At 41.8% G+C, this 20,927-nt stretch overlaps 3 protein-coding genes and 1 non-coding gene across 22 annotated transcripts in view; 2 read left to right on the plus strand and 2 right to left on the minus strand.

The window, feature by feature from the left end:
- LOC118269200 (ras-related protein Ral-a) overlaps positions 1-10,290 on the minus strand; it is a 45,122-nt gene extending 34,832 nt beyond the window's left edge. The window contains exon 1 of one of the 5 annotated variants that reach the window (XM_035584185.2): positions 9,606-10,006. In XM_035584185.2, coding sequence (XP_035440078.2) covers positions 9,606-9,659 — 54 coding nt within the window. In that variant the 5' untranslated portion in view covers positions 9,660-10,006. Of the gene's footprint in view, positions 1-1,299; positions 1,418-4,076; positions 4,226-9,605; positions 10,007-10,122 lie in introns of those variants that run through there. The other 4 variants (XM_035584187.2, XM_035584184.2, XM_035584188.2 and 1 more) reach the window with 4 other exon arrangements.
- Positions 10,291-10,755: 465 nt separating this feature from the next.
- LOC118269197 (GATOR complex protein MIOS) lies at positions 10,756-17,839 on the plus strand. Its single transcript, XM_035584180.2, has 12 exons — positions 10,756-11,027; positions 11,723-11,917; positions 12,041-12,190; positions 12,277-12,438; positions 12,714-13,012; positions 13,167-13,508; positions 13,587-13,816; positions 13,887-14,259; positions 14,677-14,954; positions 15,763-16,015; positions 16,238-16,428; positions 16,676-17,839. The coding sequence occupies exons 1-12, from the start codon at positions 10,901-10,903 to the stop codon at positions 16,746-16,748; spliced, it is 2,673 nt and encodes an 890-aa protein (XP_035440073.2). The 5' UTR covers positions 10,756-10,900; the 3' UTR covers positions 16,749-17,839.
- Trnal-aag (transfer RNA leucine (anticodon AAG)) lies at positions 15,148-15,229 on the plus strand. Its single transcript has one exon. It is a non-coding gene; the product is annotated as a tRNA-Leu (tRNA).
- An 80-nt stretch (positions 17,840-17,919) lies between the features above and the next one.
- Positions 17,920-20,927, minus strand: part of LOC118269201 (histone deacetylase 4) — a 69,855-nt gene continuing 66,847 nt past the window's right edge. For all 15 annotated transcript variants that reach the window (XM_050699153.1, XM_050699136.1, XM_050699130.1 and 12 more), the window contains 4 exons: positions 20,552-20,917; positions 19,940-20,182; positions 19,277-19,782; positions 17,920-18,862 (listed from right to left, as the gene is read on the minus strand). In XM_050699153.1, the coding sequence (XP_050555110.1) occupies positions 18,802-18,862; positions 19,277-19,782; positions 19,940-20,182; positions 20,552-20,917 (1,176 nt within the window). In that variant the 3' untranslated portion in view covers positions 17,920-18,801. The remainder of the gene's footprint in view (positions 18,863-19,276; positions 19,783-19,939; positions 20,183-20,551; positions 20,918-20,927) is intronic.

Genomic DNA, 20,927 nt, shown 5'->3' on the forward strand with positions numbered 1-20,927 from the left:
ACGTATAATTTGCCGAGTTAATTGAATGTGGACAAAAGATTGACAGATCGTGAGACAAAGCAAACCCTGAGTAGAATGTATAATGAGGGGGTTACTATAATTCACTAGTTTCGGCTATTAAGCTGTTTAGCAAAATGGTCCTAAACCTGAAATCGTAACGGGAGCTACAGTAAAAATCAATTGCCCTTTTTTAAGTCAAAGTGAATAAATTTCATGATGCCTCTCCTCCTGGGGAAGCCGAATGGGACTATCAAAGAGTCAGTGATTGAAACCACATTATTTACCAGCCCTGCTCTACATTAAACGGTCTTTTCCATGTCATTTTTTGTTTTTTCCTTCAAGCAACAGTAACATTTCCCCGACATGATTGCTAAAAGTTAGCAAACAATGCGACACCGTGGCCCACATACTAAGTGGCATACGATCGCGAGGCGGTGCACGTTCCCCGTGGTTCAGTTACGTAGTCCCTCACCACACAATACTGTGCGGCTTCCTGTGCCATTGACAACGGGATCCTATCACCTGGACGGTACTTCGTGTGTAGTGCAAAGGTCGATTAGAAATACAGAGATTTGTGTACAGCGCGCAGTGGAGACCGTGGAGCGGTGGAGTAGACACAGTGGGCAGACGAGCAGACAGTCAGACAGGCTCGCCGCTGCCTACACGCACGAAAATAACTAATTTCCTTTAATTAAGCTCCAGATCCGCGCCGGATACGTCACTGGTTTATGTTCCTCTTTCATCTCAACGTCTTCGAGCTTGTTTTATAAAACTTGTGTTATTTATAATTCGGTGTTTCGGTAGTCTACTGTTTTAAAGACAGCTTCGGCAAAATAATACAAGTATAGAAACGAATGTGGGGCAATTGTTTCTCAACATACTTAGATATATTCTGAAGTGTCTGTCAAAATAAGATAAACGTAGATAGGCAACAAGAAACCACATTGGTAAAACCTATCGAACTATATCTTACACAAATGTTACTATATCTTTTATCAGTGACAGTTTCATTTATTTATCGCCTGTGCAAGTGTATTTACGCGACAGCGAGATTTAGCAAGCAAACTACTGTGACACACTCAGATATTTCAATGTATTGTACTCACTGTGGAAGCAGTGCCTGAGATATGAAGCCTTAGTACCTAGGTTCTAGTTAATAGGATTTAATGACAGCCTCGCTACAACTTCAGTGAAATTGAGATAAAATACAAACAATGGACGACCTTGACGAGCATGAATCACAATAGATTACCATGATTCATTACTAGACTAGCGGTCGGATGTGAACACAGTACTTACACAAAACAAACGAGGCATCGCACGGATATTATTTTATTTATATTCGGCACCGGGGCGCGGAAGAACGCACTAATTAAACACGACTGCTCGCGTCACACTATGACACAAAAATAAACTTTTTGTATGGTTTCCCCCAGGCCAATCCCCACCATGACAAAATATGTCAAAGGGCATCAGGATGACATACATCATATTCATTGTTTAATTGGTCCATTTGTAATGAGTGTGGCTTCCACTGTGATGGCTGTATTCTGTATGAACGCACACAGACACGATTCGCACTAACTACATAGGTATGTCTAGTCTGTGATTCCAGAGAGTAATAGAATTACTTAATGTCCAATATTAAGCCATGAATATAGTTTGACTAGTTTGTAGTTGTGGTTACAAACTCCACAGACAATCGGTGATTTCATTTGGCACGCAAGGGGGTGGCCACTGATGCGTTCCGTGCGCCATAACTACGCCAAATTAGTGATTGAATAAAGTAAAAGGAAAAGTGGACATGTCAATCCAAGGAGTTCATTGAATTTAGTGATCTTGTATATAATGTGCGTACTTTATAAGTCGTCAATCTAATAATAAGATTAAGTGAACTTTTTGGTATCCACAAGCAAAGAGAGATACCCAAAGAGATAATCAAATATTTCAAAATTCGTAATCAGGATCGTGTTCGTGTGCTCAAGAATGTGCAGTAGCTATTAATGCTTACAAAAGCTGGGGAAACCAGTTTAGGAGAGGAAAGCGATATTGCAATATCTGGCCCCTAATAACTGTTACTAAATGTAAATAAGACGCGGAGTGTTGTTCAGCCGAGGACTGCGGTCGGCTTCATCAACTCCCAGAAAAATAAAGTGAAAGTGGTTCCCATTGCATAAACAGAGATAACCACTATCGTTATATCGTCAGTGTTACAAACAACCGAGCAATGTGCGCAAGCGCAGCCTCGTGGTCCGCCACAGTTGCTACAGATGCGATAACGATCTAATTCCGTTGTGTGTGTACTTGTAAATTGGTGTGACGAATTAAATGGCTTTATTTATGGCCACATAGTTAATTACGTCACTCGCGAGTCGCAACACTGCAGCCTCGCATGCAATGTAACAAGATAACGGGCAATTGTTTGTGTACATAAACCTTCCACAAGAGTTTATCTGCATTAACTAGGTGACCGCTACAGCTTCATCAAAATCCAATTAAGCCGTTTAAAAATATCCAGTAAGTAGTAAAAGCAATGAACTTGTGTGTTATTCCGGTTAGTGAATGACACACGCCGCTCTCGTTAGTAATATTTATTTTTGTTTGGCTTGAATCATGCTATTTTTATCATTGAGTAAAAGGATATTTGCCTTTCACGCTCCCCAACAATGAATATTTTCAACTGTTTTAATCTGTCTGGTATTGTAAATCCAATCGATTAACCCTCAAATGCTTTAAATATGCAGTTCAACGTTTATTTTGCTATTAAAATAACAGTGAAATGACAGGTCTGCGATAACATAAGTCAGAAAATTGTTAGTCGGTGCCTGTCCCCTGGTGGTACGGAGTTATGGGGACGCAACCTGCTAATCTGATGTTTTAGACAATCGTTATAAAACACTGATATATATTTAAAAACTACATAGTGTTGCTTGATATTTACTACTAGCCTGACAGCAGGTTATGAATAACGTCCCTTAATGCAGTAGCTTTAACTACTACTAATGTAGTAAAATACTTATTTCCTAACATAGTTATGATATTATGTTGATCAGTTCCCAGCCCAACAAATATTCTATATAGACATTCGAAGGTAAACGGATCGATGCCCGTCTGACCTCCGCAAGCTAATTAGCGCTCCACATCGATACTTTGAAAGTTTAATTTCTTATATTTTATTTATACAACACTTCTTAGGCCGGCTATTATGAAACTCAATCAAGCGAGAACAAAGGGATTGTTTTATTTAAACTGAATTGGAAACAATCATAGAATACATTAATTAAAATCTTGAATACTCTGTAGCTGAGCAATCTTTGCAAAAGTCCAGAGACTTCCTGGTAGACGTTATTATAGAAATATTGATCGATGCTGTGTGTACAGTGGTGTGACAGCGAGATTGATTGAACGTTACGGCGGAGGGCGTACACAATACGGCGTACAAATCTGCATCAATCATAATGATTATTATTATTACTTCGATGATCACGCGTCTGCCGCGACAGGTGGCGCGCGGGCGCGCGAGGTACGTGCCCTCACCCTGCGACACCTGCTCCACAAATAATGGAGTTTTTAAACCACTTTTAGATACAAGGCCAAATTATTATGCTTTTTGCATCTTTAAACATATTGCAATTGAAAGCGTAACACTAGTCAGTTTCACTCGTGCACATGTACGCTGTCTATAATCCGCACTATTATAGAATTAATTAGCTGCATACATCCAATCAACGTCGGAGAGCCAGTAAATCAATTATGTTCATCTGAATGATGTAAGAGGTTTCCCTTAGAGATCGCGTGCCGAGTGCCACCACATAATGGCTGGCAATTTTGTAAAAACTTCACGTCAGCAGCACTGGCGCGGAAAAAGTTCGTCGCTTTCCAGACGAGTTGGCGCGAAATAGAAACTCGTGTGACAATGCACTGTGACTGCGAGGCATACAGAGACAACTTCTATAAACAAAATGTATCACAAATGCCGTACCAGAAATAACTATTTCAGCTTCACTTCACCCAAGACCAACATTCCACCAAGCAACAGCTCCGAATTACTTTAACGTACAACTATAAAAAATCACCTTTAAAACGCTGCGAACAAATTGTTGGCAATAATTTGTTCACAATATGTACCGAAGGCCCTGTTATCACGAGTATTCAAATAAACTGAGTGTAACGCACAGAATGGCGAACATAAAAAGATAAATGTAATCGTAAAGCCCGGCTCCGTGTGACTCACGACCAGTACGTCACTATACGGAAGATAATAAACAATGACACGATCACTATTCCAATTGATAATTGTATAAAAACCACAATATTTGGATGGAAAATATTTCGCAACGCTGTCGACGAGTACTGTTGGATTTACAAAGTAAACAGCTCGCCTGAAATTAACCTCGGCTCTATCTATACGGTCTTTTATTTATTTATTAGATAATATACATGGAGATTATGTTAATAATCCAGTTATAAGGCCAAAAATTTTTGAGAAAGTATTTTCAATTTCAATGACCGTTATGAATAACAGTAGTCTATTGGCACACTTGTAGAGAATAGATCCAATATCGCGAAATCCAGCGTAGGTATAACAGTTGTACACTTTCTAGCTAAAAATATACCCATCCATCCATATGTTCCCAATCATCGTGGTTACAATAACAGCGGCAGCAGCTTTCATCGCCATGGGTAACGCGTTAATGTAGCAGTATGTACTATTTACGTGTGTATTCTGTTTAGTCTTAATTAAAACAAGAGTTTGAGACAGTTTGGCAGTCCATGTGACACAGAAGTGGTATTCATTGATCCTTTTCGGACCAGTCTACAATTACCGTTTGTCCGTGACATTCAACGAAGTTATACTTTTACATATTTAACCATTAGGTAAAGTAGGACAACGACCGAAACGTAATGTAATTAGCAGCTAGACCACATTACCAGGCTGTTGCTCTAGACTCTACGACATGGTGTCATCCGTGACTCACGCTCCACTGTCCTATTTGGTTCGCGTGGAAATGCTTTATTGTGTCGCATTTTGGACTTAATAATTTATTAAAGAAATTGAAAGCGAAAGCTGTCTAGACTAAACTATTTATAGGTCTCTCTAGGGACCTAAATAATTCTTATAATTGTCATTTTCTACGTTTGTAGGCGTTGGAATAGCTGGTGATTGTGAAGTATCGACACTTGAGTATCATTAATCACAGTTCGACGCGTTAAATAACAGATTACACACGTCGTACGGTGAATAGTATTGGATTGAATGTGTTGTCATTATGTCGGTCGTGTTTATAATGTATGAGATGGAAGCCCGCGAAGACGACCACGAACGAAGTCCTCATGGTTAGGTATCAAAGACAATACGAATATACATTTTGAAATTGGGTAGTTTCCTAGGTCAAAAATAAATTATTATGATATTTCAATAAAATAAAATACCCCAAAATAATCGTAACTACTTTCATTCATTAATTTGACGATATACTTATTTATTTCATTTTTCTAGCTAATTTTAAAGATGTAAGTATACTATTTGACGCAAAAAAATTATGACGTCATAAGTAGCGATCTCCTACAAAATTAATGGAAAAGTAACGTTTTTGACATTTCGATAAAAGTATTGAATTTGACTAGTAGTGAACTACCGTATTATTGAATTTTAGTGCAGACAATTGGGACTTGGACCTATAGACCTTGAGATATGTTTAATTATAGGTACTTAAATTAGATAGTATACCAGCATGATTCTACTTAAGAGATTTGGAAGCACAATGAGTGACCATATTTATCACCACAATAACAAAACTCAGGTTTGTATTCTATTCCCGCGGCTGTGTGGCGTGCTACATTAAATTGACTATTGAATAGTGATCGGTGTGTGCAATAGAAACGCATATTGTTTCAAATTATGTGTGGACTACTAGGAATCGCTTTCACGTGATATCGTTTACACAAAAACTTTTTTTTTGTACGGCATGTGCTATGGGAGAAAGTGCACGAATGGTAATGAATCTAACAAGTACAATGAGGGCTCGATTATTGAGGGACGGAGAGGAAGTAACGGATTCACTCCACTAACGCGTCCACTGGTGTTCGACTCGGCGAATTAAACACATTCGCTACTAACGCGTTAATCTTATCAAGATTATTTGCGTAAACATTTAACTAATAAAACTGTTTACTTAACAAGTAAACATGTTTGATTAAGGATCTAAAGAGATTACATGCATGCCGATTTCTAACGTAGATAGCAGTGTAGTGACGTGGGTTAGTACAGTAACCAGGAGAAGCAGGAGTAACTGACTGGTTCATCATACAGACTATGTATCAGGTCCCACAGACAGCCAGATACTAACTTATCACATAGTTACTTATCTAGTGTTGTAAACTTCTTCCAGCTGATAATAGGCGATAAAGGTTTTAATAAGACATTTTTAATGACTGATAATTTTAACAAGATTGCTATTGATTGCGACAGATTATTGAAAGCTATTAAGTACTTGATAACATGGAAAAAATCGATTAGTTAAATGCTAATCGATAGAGATTATTTGAAAGGAGGAAAGATAAGTAAAAAAAATATTTTAATATTGAAACAGTGACACATTTTGTTAGAATGTAAACAAAACCAGGATATGTTGAGCATATTTGTTGGTTTGTTTTGTATCAAAGTAAACAAAACATCATACCTTTATTTCTAGAAAGGTTTAGTCAGTATTTAAACATAAACTCATACTAGATTCACTTGACAATGGAATGGATGCATTATAGAAATGACAAAGGACAAAAACACAGATGTCTAAACAATATTGTGAATTTCGGAATTTAAAGATTTATCATAACAGAACTATGTCTTTGATTTATTCACCCCGGGTATATTATCAGTAGTGAGACTACATAGTGGATTACCAGCATCATCAGTAACGCAAATGCACCGAATACCGTCCGGTGATCGGCGCGGCGAACAAAATCCTCCAAAAGATAAACAAAATATTCAAGATCGTATAATAAAAAATGCTTTTCCGAAAGTATATTAACTATGAATGAGAAATATGTTCATTATTTTGCCCTTTAACGACTATTTTGTACCTATATTTCGATTTAAACTCTTACGCTTGGAAAAATACTAAAGTCCCCGTATACCGACCGACTGCCGACAGATGTCCGTGATACCGACTCCTCAGGAACCTAATTCCGACCGACCCAAACGCACATTGTAAAATCAACTCTATATCTTAGCAGTAGAGTAGAAATTCGTAAAACAACAATCTTTCTAAAACTATTCACGCATTGTTTTTGGATTCGATACTGAAATTACGATTATGAATTTTAAAATTTAACAAAACATTACGTTTTTTAATACTCGGAGATGTAAGCAGAGAACATACAATGTGACGCCTACTTTTCAACCTACCGTGTAGGTAGTTACTTATTTTTTAATTAAGTTTCCTAGTACTTCAGCATAAGATTTACCAACACCATGTCGATCTTAATTTATTATGCCTAATAAAGAAATTGTTCGTATTGGTTAAATGCGAATGGTCTTTAAGTACCTATAGGTAGATACCTATTGTTAAGATACGTAATTAGGTAAATTCGTGACTAAACTTTTGTATGTATCTACCTATACATTACATACTATGTATCGTACATATGGTAGGTACTTATTTTATTTACTTTACTACTTGTAGGTTGTAGGTACAATAAACCTCCGTAGTTATTTTCGGAACATTATGTGTCGTAGGTATTACGTACAAGTACTATACCTATTACTAACGATTTTGTCGTTCATCCCGATGACTTACCGATGATGTGCTTATCATGTAATTTAAAAAAAACAAAAAAACCTATATTCCCTTAGTTAGTCGGAACAAGGGACAGGGAAACAAATCGTATCCAGACTACGACCAAACCTGTATTTGTATAATAAAACGTCTTAACTGAAATTTATACCATTTTTTTAGTTACTTTCTACTCTACTATTACTTATTAAGTTGTAACAATATCGTATTCATGAAATTCTTCGAAATAAACATAAAATATAAAGGTTTACTTCTAGCAAGTCTTTGTGAAGGAATCGTAAATATATCGGAAATATGTCAATTTGAAACGTAAATTACAAAGAATCCATTATAATTAGCATAGGTCGGATACCGGTCTAATATCTAAGGATAGCTTTAAGAATAAGAAACTAATCACAAAACACTCCTAAAACAACCCACGTTACAGAAAATTAGTGTCATTCATAAACCTTAAAATTCCGTTTACCGACCAATTTGGTCGGTATTCGGTACGTCGTCATTTTGTAGGGCTCCTTATTCCGTCCAACATTAATTTATCGATAAATCTATAAAAACATGGAATTTCTGTATGCATATTGAAATTATAAGGACTCAATGAACCAATAAATCACATAAAGTAAATACATTCTTAGTTTACCCGAGTGATCATCGTCAAAATCGAGATCTTTTATTTCACTGATTTATGTTTTTTTCGCATGAAAATTTACGCAAACCGCACCTTTTTTATATTTCGCAGGACAGTCGGAATGTGCGTTAACCCCACAAACCCAAGTTTTGACTGAAGGTGAATGATGAATTAATGTATTGAATAAGGCGTATTTCAAGACTTTCGCGCGATAAATACACAAATTAGCTTAAATAAACTAAAATGGTCGGATAGAGGAGGCCGGTCGGTAACCGGTACCTTTGCGTTAAGTGTATTGGATCAACAACAGAGTACCAAAGTAAAAGCAAACACTGTAAGGTGCAGTGGCATGTAGAATGGAAAGGCAGAACATCACCTTGTAACACCACTGTAGGGTAAGGTCAGTACAATCACTTCTAGTGATGGGATTCACATAAATAGGATTAGTCATACCTTTTATTTTGATAAAAAGGTCAAGTAAACAATTAGCTAAAAATATAAGTACCTTTTCTCAATAATATGTTGTTATTAGAAATTTTTTTGATGATTGATTTAATGTCCGCAGTAACAATGGTTAATAAAATATATGTGTGTTACAATGTAATGTTACGATTTAATCTACATGATAATTACCTACAATAGATCTCATTTACTGTTCTACAGCCCCTATATGAGACACAATAAAAAGTACATTGTGCCTTGTTAAGATCTAAACAATTCTTTTACAAATTAAAAGGTATAGTTATACATTATAACATCTAGGCATAGTGTCACCAGTGTGGAACACCTGCACATTATAAATAACATCAGAGAGAATATAAAACAATATAAATTGCAGCTAAGTAGATAAACAGTAATTAATATTCAATCCATTGTTAAACTAGAACATTATTAATGAGCATCAGAGAAATTCACACCAAGTGAGAAAGTCAAGCAAATTGTAAATTCATGGCTGTTACTACATTTCATGGTACATTACTGTACTGCATATTGAGGGCAGAGGGAAAGGGGCGGCATTCACCCAGTAGAGTACCAGTTTTCTTACTGGAATTGTACATACAGTGTATTGGTAAAGGATTGTTAAAAGAAACTTTTTTTAAATGTAGGCATACAAGAGTGCTGTATTAAAATAACTTCAGAGATTTAGGTGCCGTTGTCATTAAAACATTACACTTAAGTCTCACCTTCTGCTCTTCCAGAAACTTTGAAGATAACTGGTAGGCTAGGGCTGAGAACATCACTGGGGGCTCAGCACAGTCTCCACAATGCGGGAGACAGGAGAGAAGGCCCCAATAATACCATGGTACACAGACACTTTGCACGACGCTCGTAATATGATTCAAAGATTAATTGATGATTATAACAATAACAATGCAATTAAACTACAGGAAAATTCGCAGAAAATCACTCAGAAAGCGAACGAGTGAGTCACATACGTCTGCTATGACGCCTTATGGCAACTTCTACAAACACTGAAGTATTCCACACACGAGCAACCACGATACAGTAGTATTCGGCCAGCTAACCAGGACGGGAAAAGTGCATTAACACGTGAGAACCGTAAGACAATGCGCGTGAAACTGTGGGAGAAGTCGAGGCGTTGCCATTGTAGTAAACATTCATCACGTCATTGACCTACACACCACCGCCGTCCGCCGCTACACTTTCTGAACGACGCTCTACGTGAATTCTAGAACTTACCTCAAATAAAAAGATGCCGACGGTTTATCCTCCGTTTTAGTATTTCGGCGTAAATTGATTTCACTTATTTCGTCAATGGTCACTCACTTTACACGACTGTCAAAAAGGGTTGATGATCGGTGTCGATGTCGTAGGTAGCGACCTCTTTAGGGCGGCACTCCAAATTGAAATAAACATTTCCATATAAGTAGGGAGATTTTGTTTATGTCGAATTTAGTACATATAAAAAAATATCTAATACATTCACAGTTTTAGACCATTTCGATGTTAAAGTTTTTCTAGAATGCTATTTTTAATATGGATAATAAAGAGATATGATTTATATCATAATAAATAAGCCATAGCGCTCGGCCCATAACAATAGTAGCCCACTTCTGCCAGTTCAGTCTTCGACTGCAGAAATCCTTTACATGTTTGCTTTAGAATATTTTGAGATTTACTATCGTCGACATGTGCATGCATACATGTTTCAGATTTTTTTAAATTAAAATAATGAAATGCACACATCGAAAAATGTGGATATTTTTAAATTAATAATGGCAGCACAAATAATGTGACATCTTATATTTCGTTCGAAAAGAGTACTTTTTTAGAACTTGACTCTTGTTTATGCGCATCTATATTCTTAGTACTGTGAACAGTGTAGAAACTAAACGTAACAAATGTCAAAAACACAAAACAAGTTGCGTTGTAGGTAGGACTGTTTTTATGGACTTGCAAAACAAACAAACATGAATATTCATTGAGTCTTTTAGTTAAAGTATAATACAATAAGAAAATGATGTCTGGTGTTAAATTAGAAGTCTTATGGTCACCTGTACACCACGATAAATTTATATTATGGGGCCCAGACATAACCTTATACGAAGTTTCTCGGATAAAGGAAATTGAGAAAAAAACAACATGTACGTATGGAATTCGTTATTTATTCGATTCACTGCATTTGTAGAAATAGTTTGAATGACCTCTTATATGTACGTAAACTGTAATTTAGTCGTAATTATTATGTTATGAGTTCGTTGTTATCTGGTCAGTGTTATCATAACAAGAGCCAAATTACACATCTAATAAGTATAATTAAGCTGGAATCGTACTCATAAATAAAATTAATGATGATGCATATGACATCGATATTTATAGCTCACCCAGTAAATGATAAAAACATATTTTATTAGGAATTAAGAATTAACTGAAATAGATCAATAGTATTAACAGCCACACTTGTACCTGGAATATTTTCCAATTGAGATAGTAAATGCTCATGCAAATATTTTCTAAAACATAGTTTAGAATTTAAATATTTTAATTTAGAATTTGTAAGAAACATGACATGGATATATTTACAAGTAAAATATGTGTATTTAAAAGAGCCATTTATAGTTAGCCCAATTTTTAAAGATTTTATTATTTTTGCACTTAATTTCTTTATTTCTTTAAATTGATTTTAATGTTTAACTCCTTATTTATACTTTTTACTTGAACAGTCTAAAAATATTTAAGAGCATACACTGACTGTTGTTTCCCATATTTTTAAGATTGTCTGTATGTATCTGTATCTAAGTTAGTATATTTAACATTAGTTAAAATTTTTACTCCTCAGTCACTCCAATATCGTCAACAAGGGGTGCGACAGTGCTAGCTTCACAGAGCGCGAGTGGAGTCCGCTGTGTAGACATTAGTGCCATCCCTGAGCAGCCGGAGCCACTGCTGGCACTCGGCTACGCTAATGGAAGGGTGGCACTCACCACATTAAAGCAAACTTATGACCCATTAGGATTGGTTGGGAGAGAGTTTAGTAAGTTAATAATGTTTACATTGTACTTAAAGTTAATTAAAACATGTAACAATTAGTACTAGTAGAATGCTACAGCTACATGCTAGTACAATCCTACACTACACTACTGTTTCTTAATTCCAGCTCCTCGCTACTCTCGGCTCTGCAACTCAGTGTCATGGAGTCACATGGAAAACAACATGCTGGCAGTGGCCATGGAGAAAAATCGCAGTGACCACTGCATCCTAATATGGGATGTGTACCGGGGATCCATACTCTCAGAGGAGGCTAAAGGTGAAACTACTTATCTTGCAACAATATCAGCAGCAACTAAATAATGAAGTACAAATATTGAATTATAAAATGTTTGTGTTCCACAGCAACTGATGCTGCATCATCATCATCAGTCACAGAGGCCCCTCGGCCCCTGGCTGAGATGGGGCTCTCGGAGACTGCTCACTGTGTCACCTGGGCTAACTTCTCCAGCCGGACTCTCATAGCATCCATGAACCTTAAATATATCAAGATATTTGATCTCAGAGGTAAAAGTTATTAAATGTTATTAGAATTTGTGTCAACAGATTGATTATATTATTATTAATATTAGATCGAAAATTACAACCCAGGACCTATTTCTACTTGGCCTTGTTTTAATTCCTGGAGATGGTGACAAATTAATGAATCACTAATTGATGTCAACATGTACTGCAGTCTTCAAAAGGTTACTCAGATATTGTGGAATCGGTAATGTACCTAATACTGAGTAACGGAAAAACTAAGGATAAGCAATGATGATGATATGGTTATGTTATGATAGACATGTCGAGCAAGGCCGTGAACATGACGAGCACGCGGTACTGCTACGGCGTGTGCGCGGAGCCGTGCGGCGGGTTCCAGCTGGCGTCCCGCGGCGACGGCGTGGCCTGCGTGTGGGACGCGCGCGCCCTGCAGCGCCCGCTGCTGACGCTGCAGCACCCGCGCCCGCTGCAGCAGCTGCAGTGGTGCCCCACCCGCCGCAACCTGCTGCTCTGTCTGCAGCGCGACTCCAGCTCGCTGCGCGTCTACGACATACAGCAGGCGACCAGCGACAACAAGGCCAATATGTCTGACAGCGCGGTATGTACACTAATGCTACAAATATCTGTTTACTGTGTATCTATCACTATAACTCTCCATACAAATTGTTTGTAAAACATAAAGACATATTGGTGTAAATATGTAGATTTTATTGAAAGTGGATAATCTTCATGTAATTTTTTGTGGGTATCAGCTGGCTGGACAAGCAGTGGAGGCGGAGCTAGAGGAGCAGAGCACCCCGGGCCCCAGCGTCATCGAGCGGGACGTGACGGTGGGCTCCGCCCCCGCCGCGCCGCTCGTGGCCTTCAGCTGGCACCCGGCGCACGAGGCCCGGCTCCTGGCCGTGTGTGCCACCGGAGCCCTGGTGGACTACACCGTGTGCGAGCGGGTCACTGTGTCCTGGGGTGGCGAGGGCTCGCTCGTATGGACGAGCGGGGGCGGAGCCCTGCGTCTGATGCGGGACGACTTCTACGCTGCTATTAAAGATATCTCGTACGTAATGAAAAAGAGAGCTCAGACTGACTATGGACTGAAGGTAAGAATGGTGTTTCGGCTTCTTACATACGAAAAAAACATGTTTTTGAATACTAAGTTAGTCTAATTCGGTTTGTAGCCAGATTTATGGCAGAACGCAGACTTGGCAGATGACGATGCGCTGAGTGGTCTGTGGCACTTCCTGGCGCTGAGCAAGTCCCTGGTGGAGGACGGCTGCATCCGCAACAGTCCGTGGAAGCACCCCGGCGTGCGCACCGTGCTGCGCTCCGTGGGCGACGGCGGGTACCGCTCCGAGATAGTGCCGTCGCTGCTGCCCGACCTGCCCAACCGCCGCGTCACCATCTACAGGTACTACCCACACGCTGCACCGGGCGGGCTGCCACTGTATCTAGATATACTATATACACAATGTGTGCAGGAGTGCGGAGCGCACGCGCGCGCTGCAGCTGTGCGGGTGGGGGTGGGGGTGGGAGAACGCGCTGGCGGGCGTGGAGCGCGCCGAGGCGGAGGGCACGCCGTGCCGCGCGGCCGCGCTGGCCGCCTTCCAGCTGCGCGTGCGCACGGCGCTGGACGTGCTGGCGCGCGCGCAGTCCCCGCTGCTGCGCGTCGTGGCGCTGGCGCTGGCCGGGCTCAGCGACGAGCGCCTGTGGCGGGAGGCGCTGGGCGCGGCCGCGGCGGCGCTGCCCGACCCCTACCTGCGCGCGCTGCTGCGCTTCCTGGCCGCGTCCGCGCCCGCGCACCCCCACCACCACCCGCCGCCGCCGCACCAACCAGACCTCGCCGCCGTGCTCGTACGTACTAACTTAAACACTTACTCAATTTGAAATTGTAAGGGTTTCAATACTGGGGCCCAGCAGGGCTGATGCCTGATCCGGAGTTGCGGACTACCTGGCGGGTTTACCGGGACTCCGGCTCGAAAAGCAGGAGAAGGAACGGGGTGGTTTTTAGTCACACATTTGACACTCTCTCGGCGAGAGGGAGTATCAGACTCTTACTGACTAAAAACCACCAAGGCGCCCAAGGCGGGAGAAGTAATTGGATGATTTTTCCCCCTCAAAAAAAAAAAGTTTCAATACTTTCCACTTTTTCTATCGTTATGCTATTGTAGGTAGAAATTATCTACATAATTTTCAGTGTAGTAAGTTAAAATAAAGGCTCTAAGCACAACTCTTAGCGCATAAGCTCTCGTTCAAAAATCGTTCTTCCAGAACGAGACGGAGATGCGTCTGGAGGACCGCGTGGCGTTCGCGTGCATCTTCCTGTCGGACAGCGCGCTGCACGAGTACGTGGCGGCGACGAGCGCGGCGCTGGCGGAGCAGGGCGAGCTGGGCGGGCTGCTGCTGACGGGCGCCAGCCTGGACGCGCTGCCGCTGCTGCAGCGCTGGCTGGAGGCCACGGGCGACGTGCAGTCCGTGGCGCTCGTCGCCGCGCGCTGCTTCACGCCCGACCTGCTCAAGGACCCGCGCACTATGAACTGGCTCGATAGGTACGTCAATCTGTACCACCTCCTATCCTCAAATCCCTAACTCCAAACTCCAGCTGTAATTTTGAAGTTGGTTAAATCATTTCTGTCCTAACAAACACATCTCATGAATAAAAATAACTCTATGAATACAATTTTGTAGGAAATGTTAACATAATGTAGCGAGCAGTGACATATTTCGCCGCCCTGTGTGTGCGGTAGCGTGGCCGAGCGGTCTAAGGCGCTGGTTTAAGGCACCAGTCTCTTCGGAGGCGTGGGTTCGAATCCCACCGCTGCCATAATGTCTTTTTGCTGTTTAGTGATTGAATTTTGTGTTTTGTATTCTGTTAAATGTGTAATGATGATAAGAATTATGAATATAACTAACAAAATATCGAAATATAATTATTTTGCGTAAATAAATAAAGTAATGGGCGCTTAACTAATGAATATGATATGTGCAGAGAAAAGGTTTGGTGTAATCACAATGGTGCTATGGCGCGAGAACTTAAAAACATTGAGTATTTTTCCGAAATTCGCTATTATTTCTGCAGTTTCGGGTTGACCTTGACCATAAAAACCATTTAGCTTCTGAGATACATGGTCCTACGACGCATTGTAAAGTGCTATTCCAAAATGGAAGCTGGGATGAAAATCTTTTGTCGAATGTAATGGTTGCTTTAGTCCAAAGTTATGAGATGATGTAAAAAAACAGAGATGTAACAAAATAGAGAGAACGGGTTTGCAAAGAAGTCCTGAAATATTTTTTATTAAAATAGTGTTTTCTGTACTGGTCATAGTCCTCCTTAATGTATGTAATTGTTGGGTGCAGCTACCGCTCCATCCTGGACAGCTGGCAGCTGTGGTGGGCGCGCTGCGCGCTGGACACGTGGGTGTGTGGCGCCGGCGCCGCGGCCGGGGACTGGGCGCCCGGCGCCGGCGACTGGGCGCCCGGCGCCGGGCCCGTGCCGCGCGCCGTCTGCGTGGCCTGCACCTACTGCGGCAAGTCCGTGGCGGCGCCGCCCGGCCACGCGCGGCCCCGCGCCGCCTTCACCCGCCTGCCGCCGCCCGCCGCCAAGATGAAGGTGCCTCTATTTATTTGTCGACATCGTCGAATCATACACCATGTTTTAGCAACTGTCAACTATCAACTTCCCATCTTTATTCAATCGCACATTCCAATTCTTCATTTTCAAACAATTCCTTAGCCAAGATCCATAAAAAATTAAGCAATATTTTATCTCTATTTTAAAAAGTAAGTATTTTAATCTGTAAATTAAAATATTATCTCCCGTAAATTGTTGCAGCAAATATCTTCATGTCCGAACTGTCGCAAGCCCCTCCCCCGGTGCGGCGTGTGCTCCCTGCACGTGGGCACGGGGGCGGGGGGCGGGGGCGCGGGGGCCGCGGGGGCGGGGGCGGCCTTCGGCTCCTGGTTCAGCTGGTGTGTCGCCTGCAGGCACGGGGGACACGCGCAGCATCTCATCAACTGGTTCAAGTATGTATTGAGAACATCAGCTACTTTAGATATTGCTACGTTAATCTTTAATTAAATTGACTGCCTCTTTGGTCGAGTAGTCGAAAACATCGCAGTTGAACAAGGCTAATTAATGCCTTGTTCGCAACATTAGGATTAATTTGTAAATGAAACAACATATATTTAATCTTAAAATAAAAAAACCAGAATATTGAAACTTTGCAGCTTTATGTTTCGTTTACCACTGACAGTGTATGTTTCCGTACAGAGAGCACACGGAGTGTCCGGTGAGTTCGTGTAACTGCCACTGCGCCACGCTGGACCCGCCCGACAGGCACTAGTCACTGCAAACTGTACCTTACGTCTACCTACGTTAGACCTACTTCAGTTTGTATGGTATGTGAACAATCTTATATTTTGTCATATTCTAAGTGTATCAAGATTAAGAAAAATACTAAAAAAAAATTATTCGCAAGAAAATCCATTTCTAAATACAATGATAGTCATCTGATGTTTATAGATATTCAAAAAGTAACATTCTAGTCTTGGCCTAAAGTAGTGACAGCAAATATTTACACACTTAAACAGAGGGCGCCACTAATACGTTTATTATTAAAATTATTTTACTGCTATAATTTCAAACCTAATATCAAATTAACACTGATTATAATGATTACAATCACTGAACACGAGTCGGCCCACAGTTTTCTGAATAGATGTCCGCTGGGAGTCCAAAAGAAGACTTAGTACTGTTTTACAATCTCCTCCTTATCGACGCCTATATTAATATCAGTGGTACATAGTAGCCAATTGAAGTTCCTCATGACTTCATAATATGAAAACTAAATATGTGCTGCACTACAGACTGGGCTTGGGTTAGTTATAGAAAGTAAATAAACCAGAAAATAATGTCTACAAGCTCAAAGCAAACCTCTTCTGTCTATTTATGTAATATAAGTATTTTGTGTTCATAGCGTAAGGCAGAATGTGTCGCATATATTTTTATACCTAGCTGTAAGAGATTGGTCATTTTTGTACACACTAGCTTTATCACAAAATCAAATGTATATAGATTATATTATGCTGTATAGTATTGACACAGCTGAGTATGACATGTTATAAATAACTTGTGATTGTATTTAGTAATTTTGTATTATTTACAGTTATATGTTATAAATGTGTTCGGTAATGTTAGTTTATAATAATTTTGTTACTATGTTGTCATACTTACCTCATTCTGTTGACTGTAATGATGATTTCTATTGCTTGCATTTATTGAGTGGTTATAGACATTTTAATTAAGTAGCATATAATGAATGTCAATTGGGTACTGAGTGACAACAGCTGTATATGTTGCTACTGATTTGGAACCAATGGAATAATGTTATCGAATGAAATATTATGTAAATAAATCAAAGTACTGTAAATCCCATCTGAAGTTTCCTTTACCAACTTTTGTAGGTGAGCTTGATACTAAGTAAGTATAAGTACCGAGGGTGAAATAAAAATTCATTTATATTTCCAAATATATATATAATATATATACATTTATTAAATAATCATTTCATCTTTATTCCAATTTAACAATAAAATTCTCAAAGACACAACATTTGTTTAACTCTGTTTATCGTACAAGGATCCCATCCCGTAGGTACGTTGTATACACACAGACAGCCGTCATACAAAAATATATAATTAGAGGATGCGAGTAACGCACGGACAAGTAGTCGGCTATAGTCAACAGTTCACCATCCAGAGACACATTGCACACTCATTACTCGGCTAGTTAAATATACCTTCTCTTATAAACATTTACATCTGACTTCACATCATAAATCTAACTTTCTTACAACTCTGTTTGCAATCCTTCAGGATTCGATCACATAGTGAAAATATTAAATCAACACAGATACACAAGCCCCGCGGCGCGGGACTACATATATATTATATTACATTACCACGTACGGTTGAATAGTTCTGTAATTCGTTTCATATTAAGTTATCACACGTTACACAAGTGGGAGCGGCGCCGAGCGACGCAACAGACAATACATGAACAAGCCCGACACGAGGGACACAGATATACAAACATTTTATATCCACCATAAAAATTTACTTTACAACAATAGATTTGCACAATTTCCATTATATACACATTGAATAAATACTTTTGTAACATCAGAATTTGAAACAATCTTTGGTATAGTAGTCGCATCAGGCGGCGGTGTCGTCCACTCGCTCACTACACCTTAAAGCTCTCGTAGCAGTCGCACAGACACGGATTCGAGTACGTCTCAGTCCACGCTACTATCGGCTAACTACCGGAACCGGAATGTTGAAGTGTCCCCGGCGGGGGCCCAGCCCCCAGCCCCGGGCCCCCGGGCCCCCGGCCCCTCACTTGCCCTCGTCCTGCTCCATGGGCTCCTCCGACACCGAGCGGGAACTGTCCGCGGATCTGGAACAAGCGCTCCTTGTACTGCGGGAAATGTGTGTTGGAACAACTTGACTGAACTATTGAGGCACTACTCGGAACAATATTATACTTTGCTTGTATATTATTTACTATAGGAAGTTTTAAATTAAGAAAAATACTTCCATATTATATACATTTCCACAAATCATTTGCAATTGAAATATGTCATATTAATATATACCTCTTACTACGTTATGTAGTCTTAGTACTTCAGAACAAATGATGAATTTTTATTGTAACCGGTAAAATTGCAAAAATGGGAATATTTGTTTGGCTTGGAACTTAATTTTTTAATAATTTTAAGACGTCAGTGATATTTTTAGCGAATAGTTTCGGTGAACACTAAAGGCCGACTGATGCCTCATAAAGCAAAGTGGTGCAGCGTGCGGTGGGTACCTGTGGTCGGAGTTGGCGTGGTGCGAGTGCGCGGGCTGGTGCATGGACAGCGTGGCCATGGCCTGGCACGTGTCGGCGGCGTCGCGCTCCGTCTGCAGGCGGCCCAGGCGCGCCGCCGCCACCGCGGGCGCCGCGTCCAGCGCGGAGACGGCCAGCAGCTCGGCGCCGCGCTTGAGGCCGCGCCACGTGCTGGCGTGCACGGCGATGGTGGCGCGCAGCGCGGCCTGCGCGCGCGCGTGCGGCACGCGGGCCAGCTCGGCCAGCGCGGGCGCGGCGCCGCGCTCGCCCAGCAGCGCGCGCACGCACTCCTGCGCGCAGTCGCACATGGCGGGCAGGTCGTACCCGCCCTCCAGCGCCAGCACCAGCTTGCCGCCGGCCAGCTGCTGCAGCTCGCGCGTCATGTGCGCGAAGCAGGCGGCCGACACGTTGTACCCGCCCAGCGGCGCGGGGTGCCCGGCCGCCGCGTCGAACCCGCACGACACCAGCACGATCTCGGGGTCGTACTCCTGCAAGCAACACTCAATTGTTACTACTATATCGAGTCATTCGCCTACTATCCGTTTCAAGTACATCCTTTAATCATCTAAAACGTGTCCTTACTAATATTATAAATATCGCTATAGCAGAAGCTATAAGAACTAGTTTATAATAGTGAAAGCTTACCTTAGCGATGGGCATGATGACGGAGCGGAAGGCGGCGAGGTACTCGGCGTCGGCCAGCGGGGGGTTGGTCCCCCCGCACCAGGCCACGTTGACGGTGTACCCGAGCCCGGGCCCGGCGCCGGCCTCGCTGGCGGCGCCCGTGCCGGGGAAGAAGTTGCCGTCGTCGTGCCGGTGGATGCTCATGTACAGCACGTGCGGGTCGGAGTAGAAGATCTGTTGCGTGCCGTTACCGTGGTGCACGTCCTGCAATATACAACGAACATGTCAGTATTATTCTACTGTTAATACAGAGTTATGAAAGTGAGATTTAGATGATATTCGTTAAAATAAAGGTTTCATCATACTGACGCAACGAGATTTGCTACACACAAGACGACATATTTGCCACGTATTCCACAACGAATTTGTGGCGTAACCGTGACGTATTCGTTATGCGCCCGTAACGTATTCGTTACGTGTTGAATCCCTTTTGACGCTTGTAATTCACTACTATGATAAGGCTTTAAATGAATAACTAATCGCTTCGTAGTTCTATTTTGTGTATAATTCCAATTACCGAATTAGATTAATCGGAATGAAGATATGAATGACTAGTGCGGTAGTAATACTGACCCAGTCGACGATGAGTATCCTCTGCAGGCGGTGTCGCGTGTGCAGGATGCGCGCGGCGATGGCGACGGAGTTGAAGAAGCAGAAGCCCATGGCCTGGTTGGGCTCGGCGTGGTGGCCGGGCGGGCGCACCACGGCGAACCCGTTGCGCAGCTCGCCCTTGGCCGTGCGCACGGCCAGGTCCAGCACGGCGCCGGCCGCGGCGCGCGCCGCCGCCGGCGTGTGCGCGTCCGACCACGCCGTGTCCGAGTCCACGCCCAGCCCGCCGCACGCCAGCCGCACCAGCTGCCGCACGCCGCCCAGCGCGCCGCCCGCGCCCCCCGCGCCGCGGCCCCCGAACACCGCCACGTGCGCCTCCGAGTGCACCGACTGCCGGGGA

Source organism: Spodoptera frugiperda, chromosome 2, assembly GCF_023101765.2.
Source record: "Spodoptera frugiperda isolate SF20-4 chromosome 2, AGI-APGP_CSIRO_Sfru_2.0, whole genome shotgun sequence".
Lineage (NCBI taxonomy): Eukaryota > Metazoa > Arthropoda > Insecta > Lepidoptera > Noctuidae > Spodoptera > Spodoptera frugiperda.

What these genes read in the sequence shown, in the direction of transcription:
- LOC118269197 (XM_035584180.2), top strand. Translation starts at nt 10,901, where the DNA reads ATGATGTCTGGTGTTAAATTAGAAGTCTTATGGTCACCTGTACACCAC. An exon ending in CGCCGCGTCACCATCTACAG is followed by an intron (nt 13,817 to 13,886) that starts GTACTACCCACA and finishes CAATGTGTGCAG; the next exon opens with GAGTGCGGAGCGCACGCGCG. An exon ending in CGCCCGCCGCCAAGATGAAG is followed by an intron (nt 16,016 to 16,237) that starts GTGCCTCTATTT and finishes AAATTGTTGCAG; the next exon opens with CAAATATCTTCATGTCCGAA.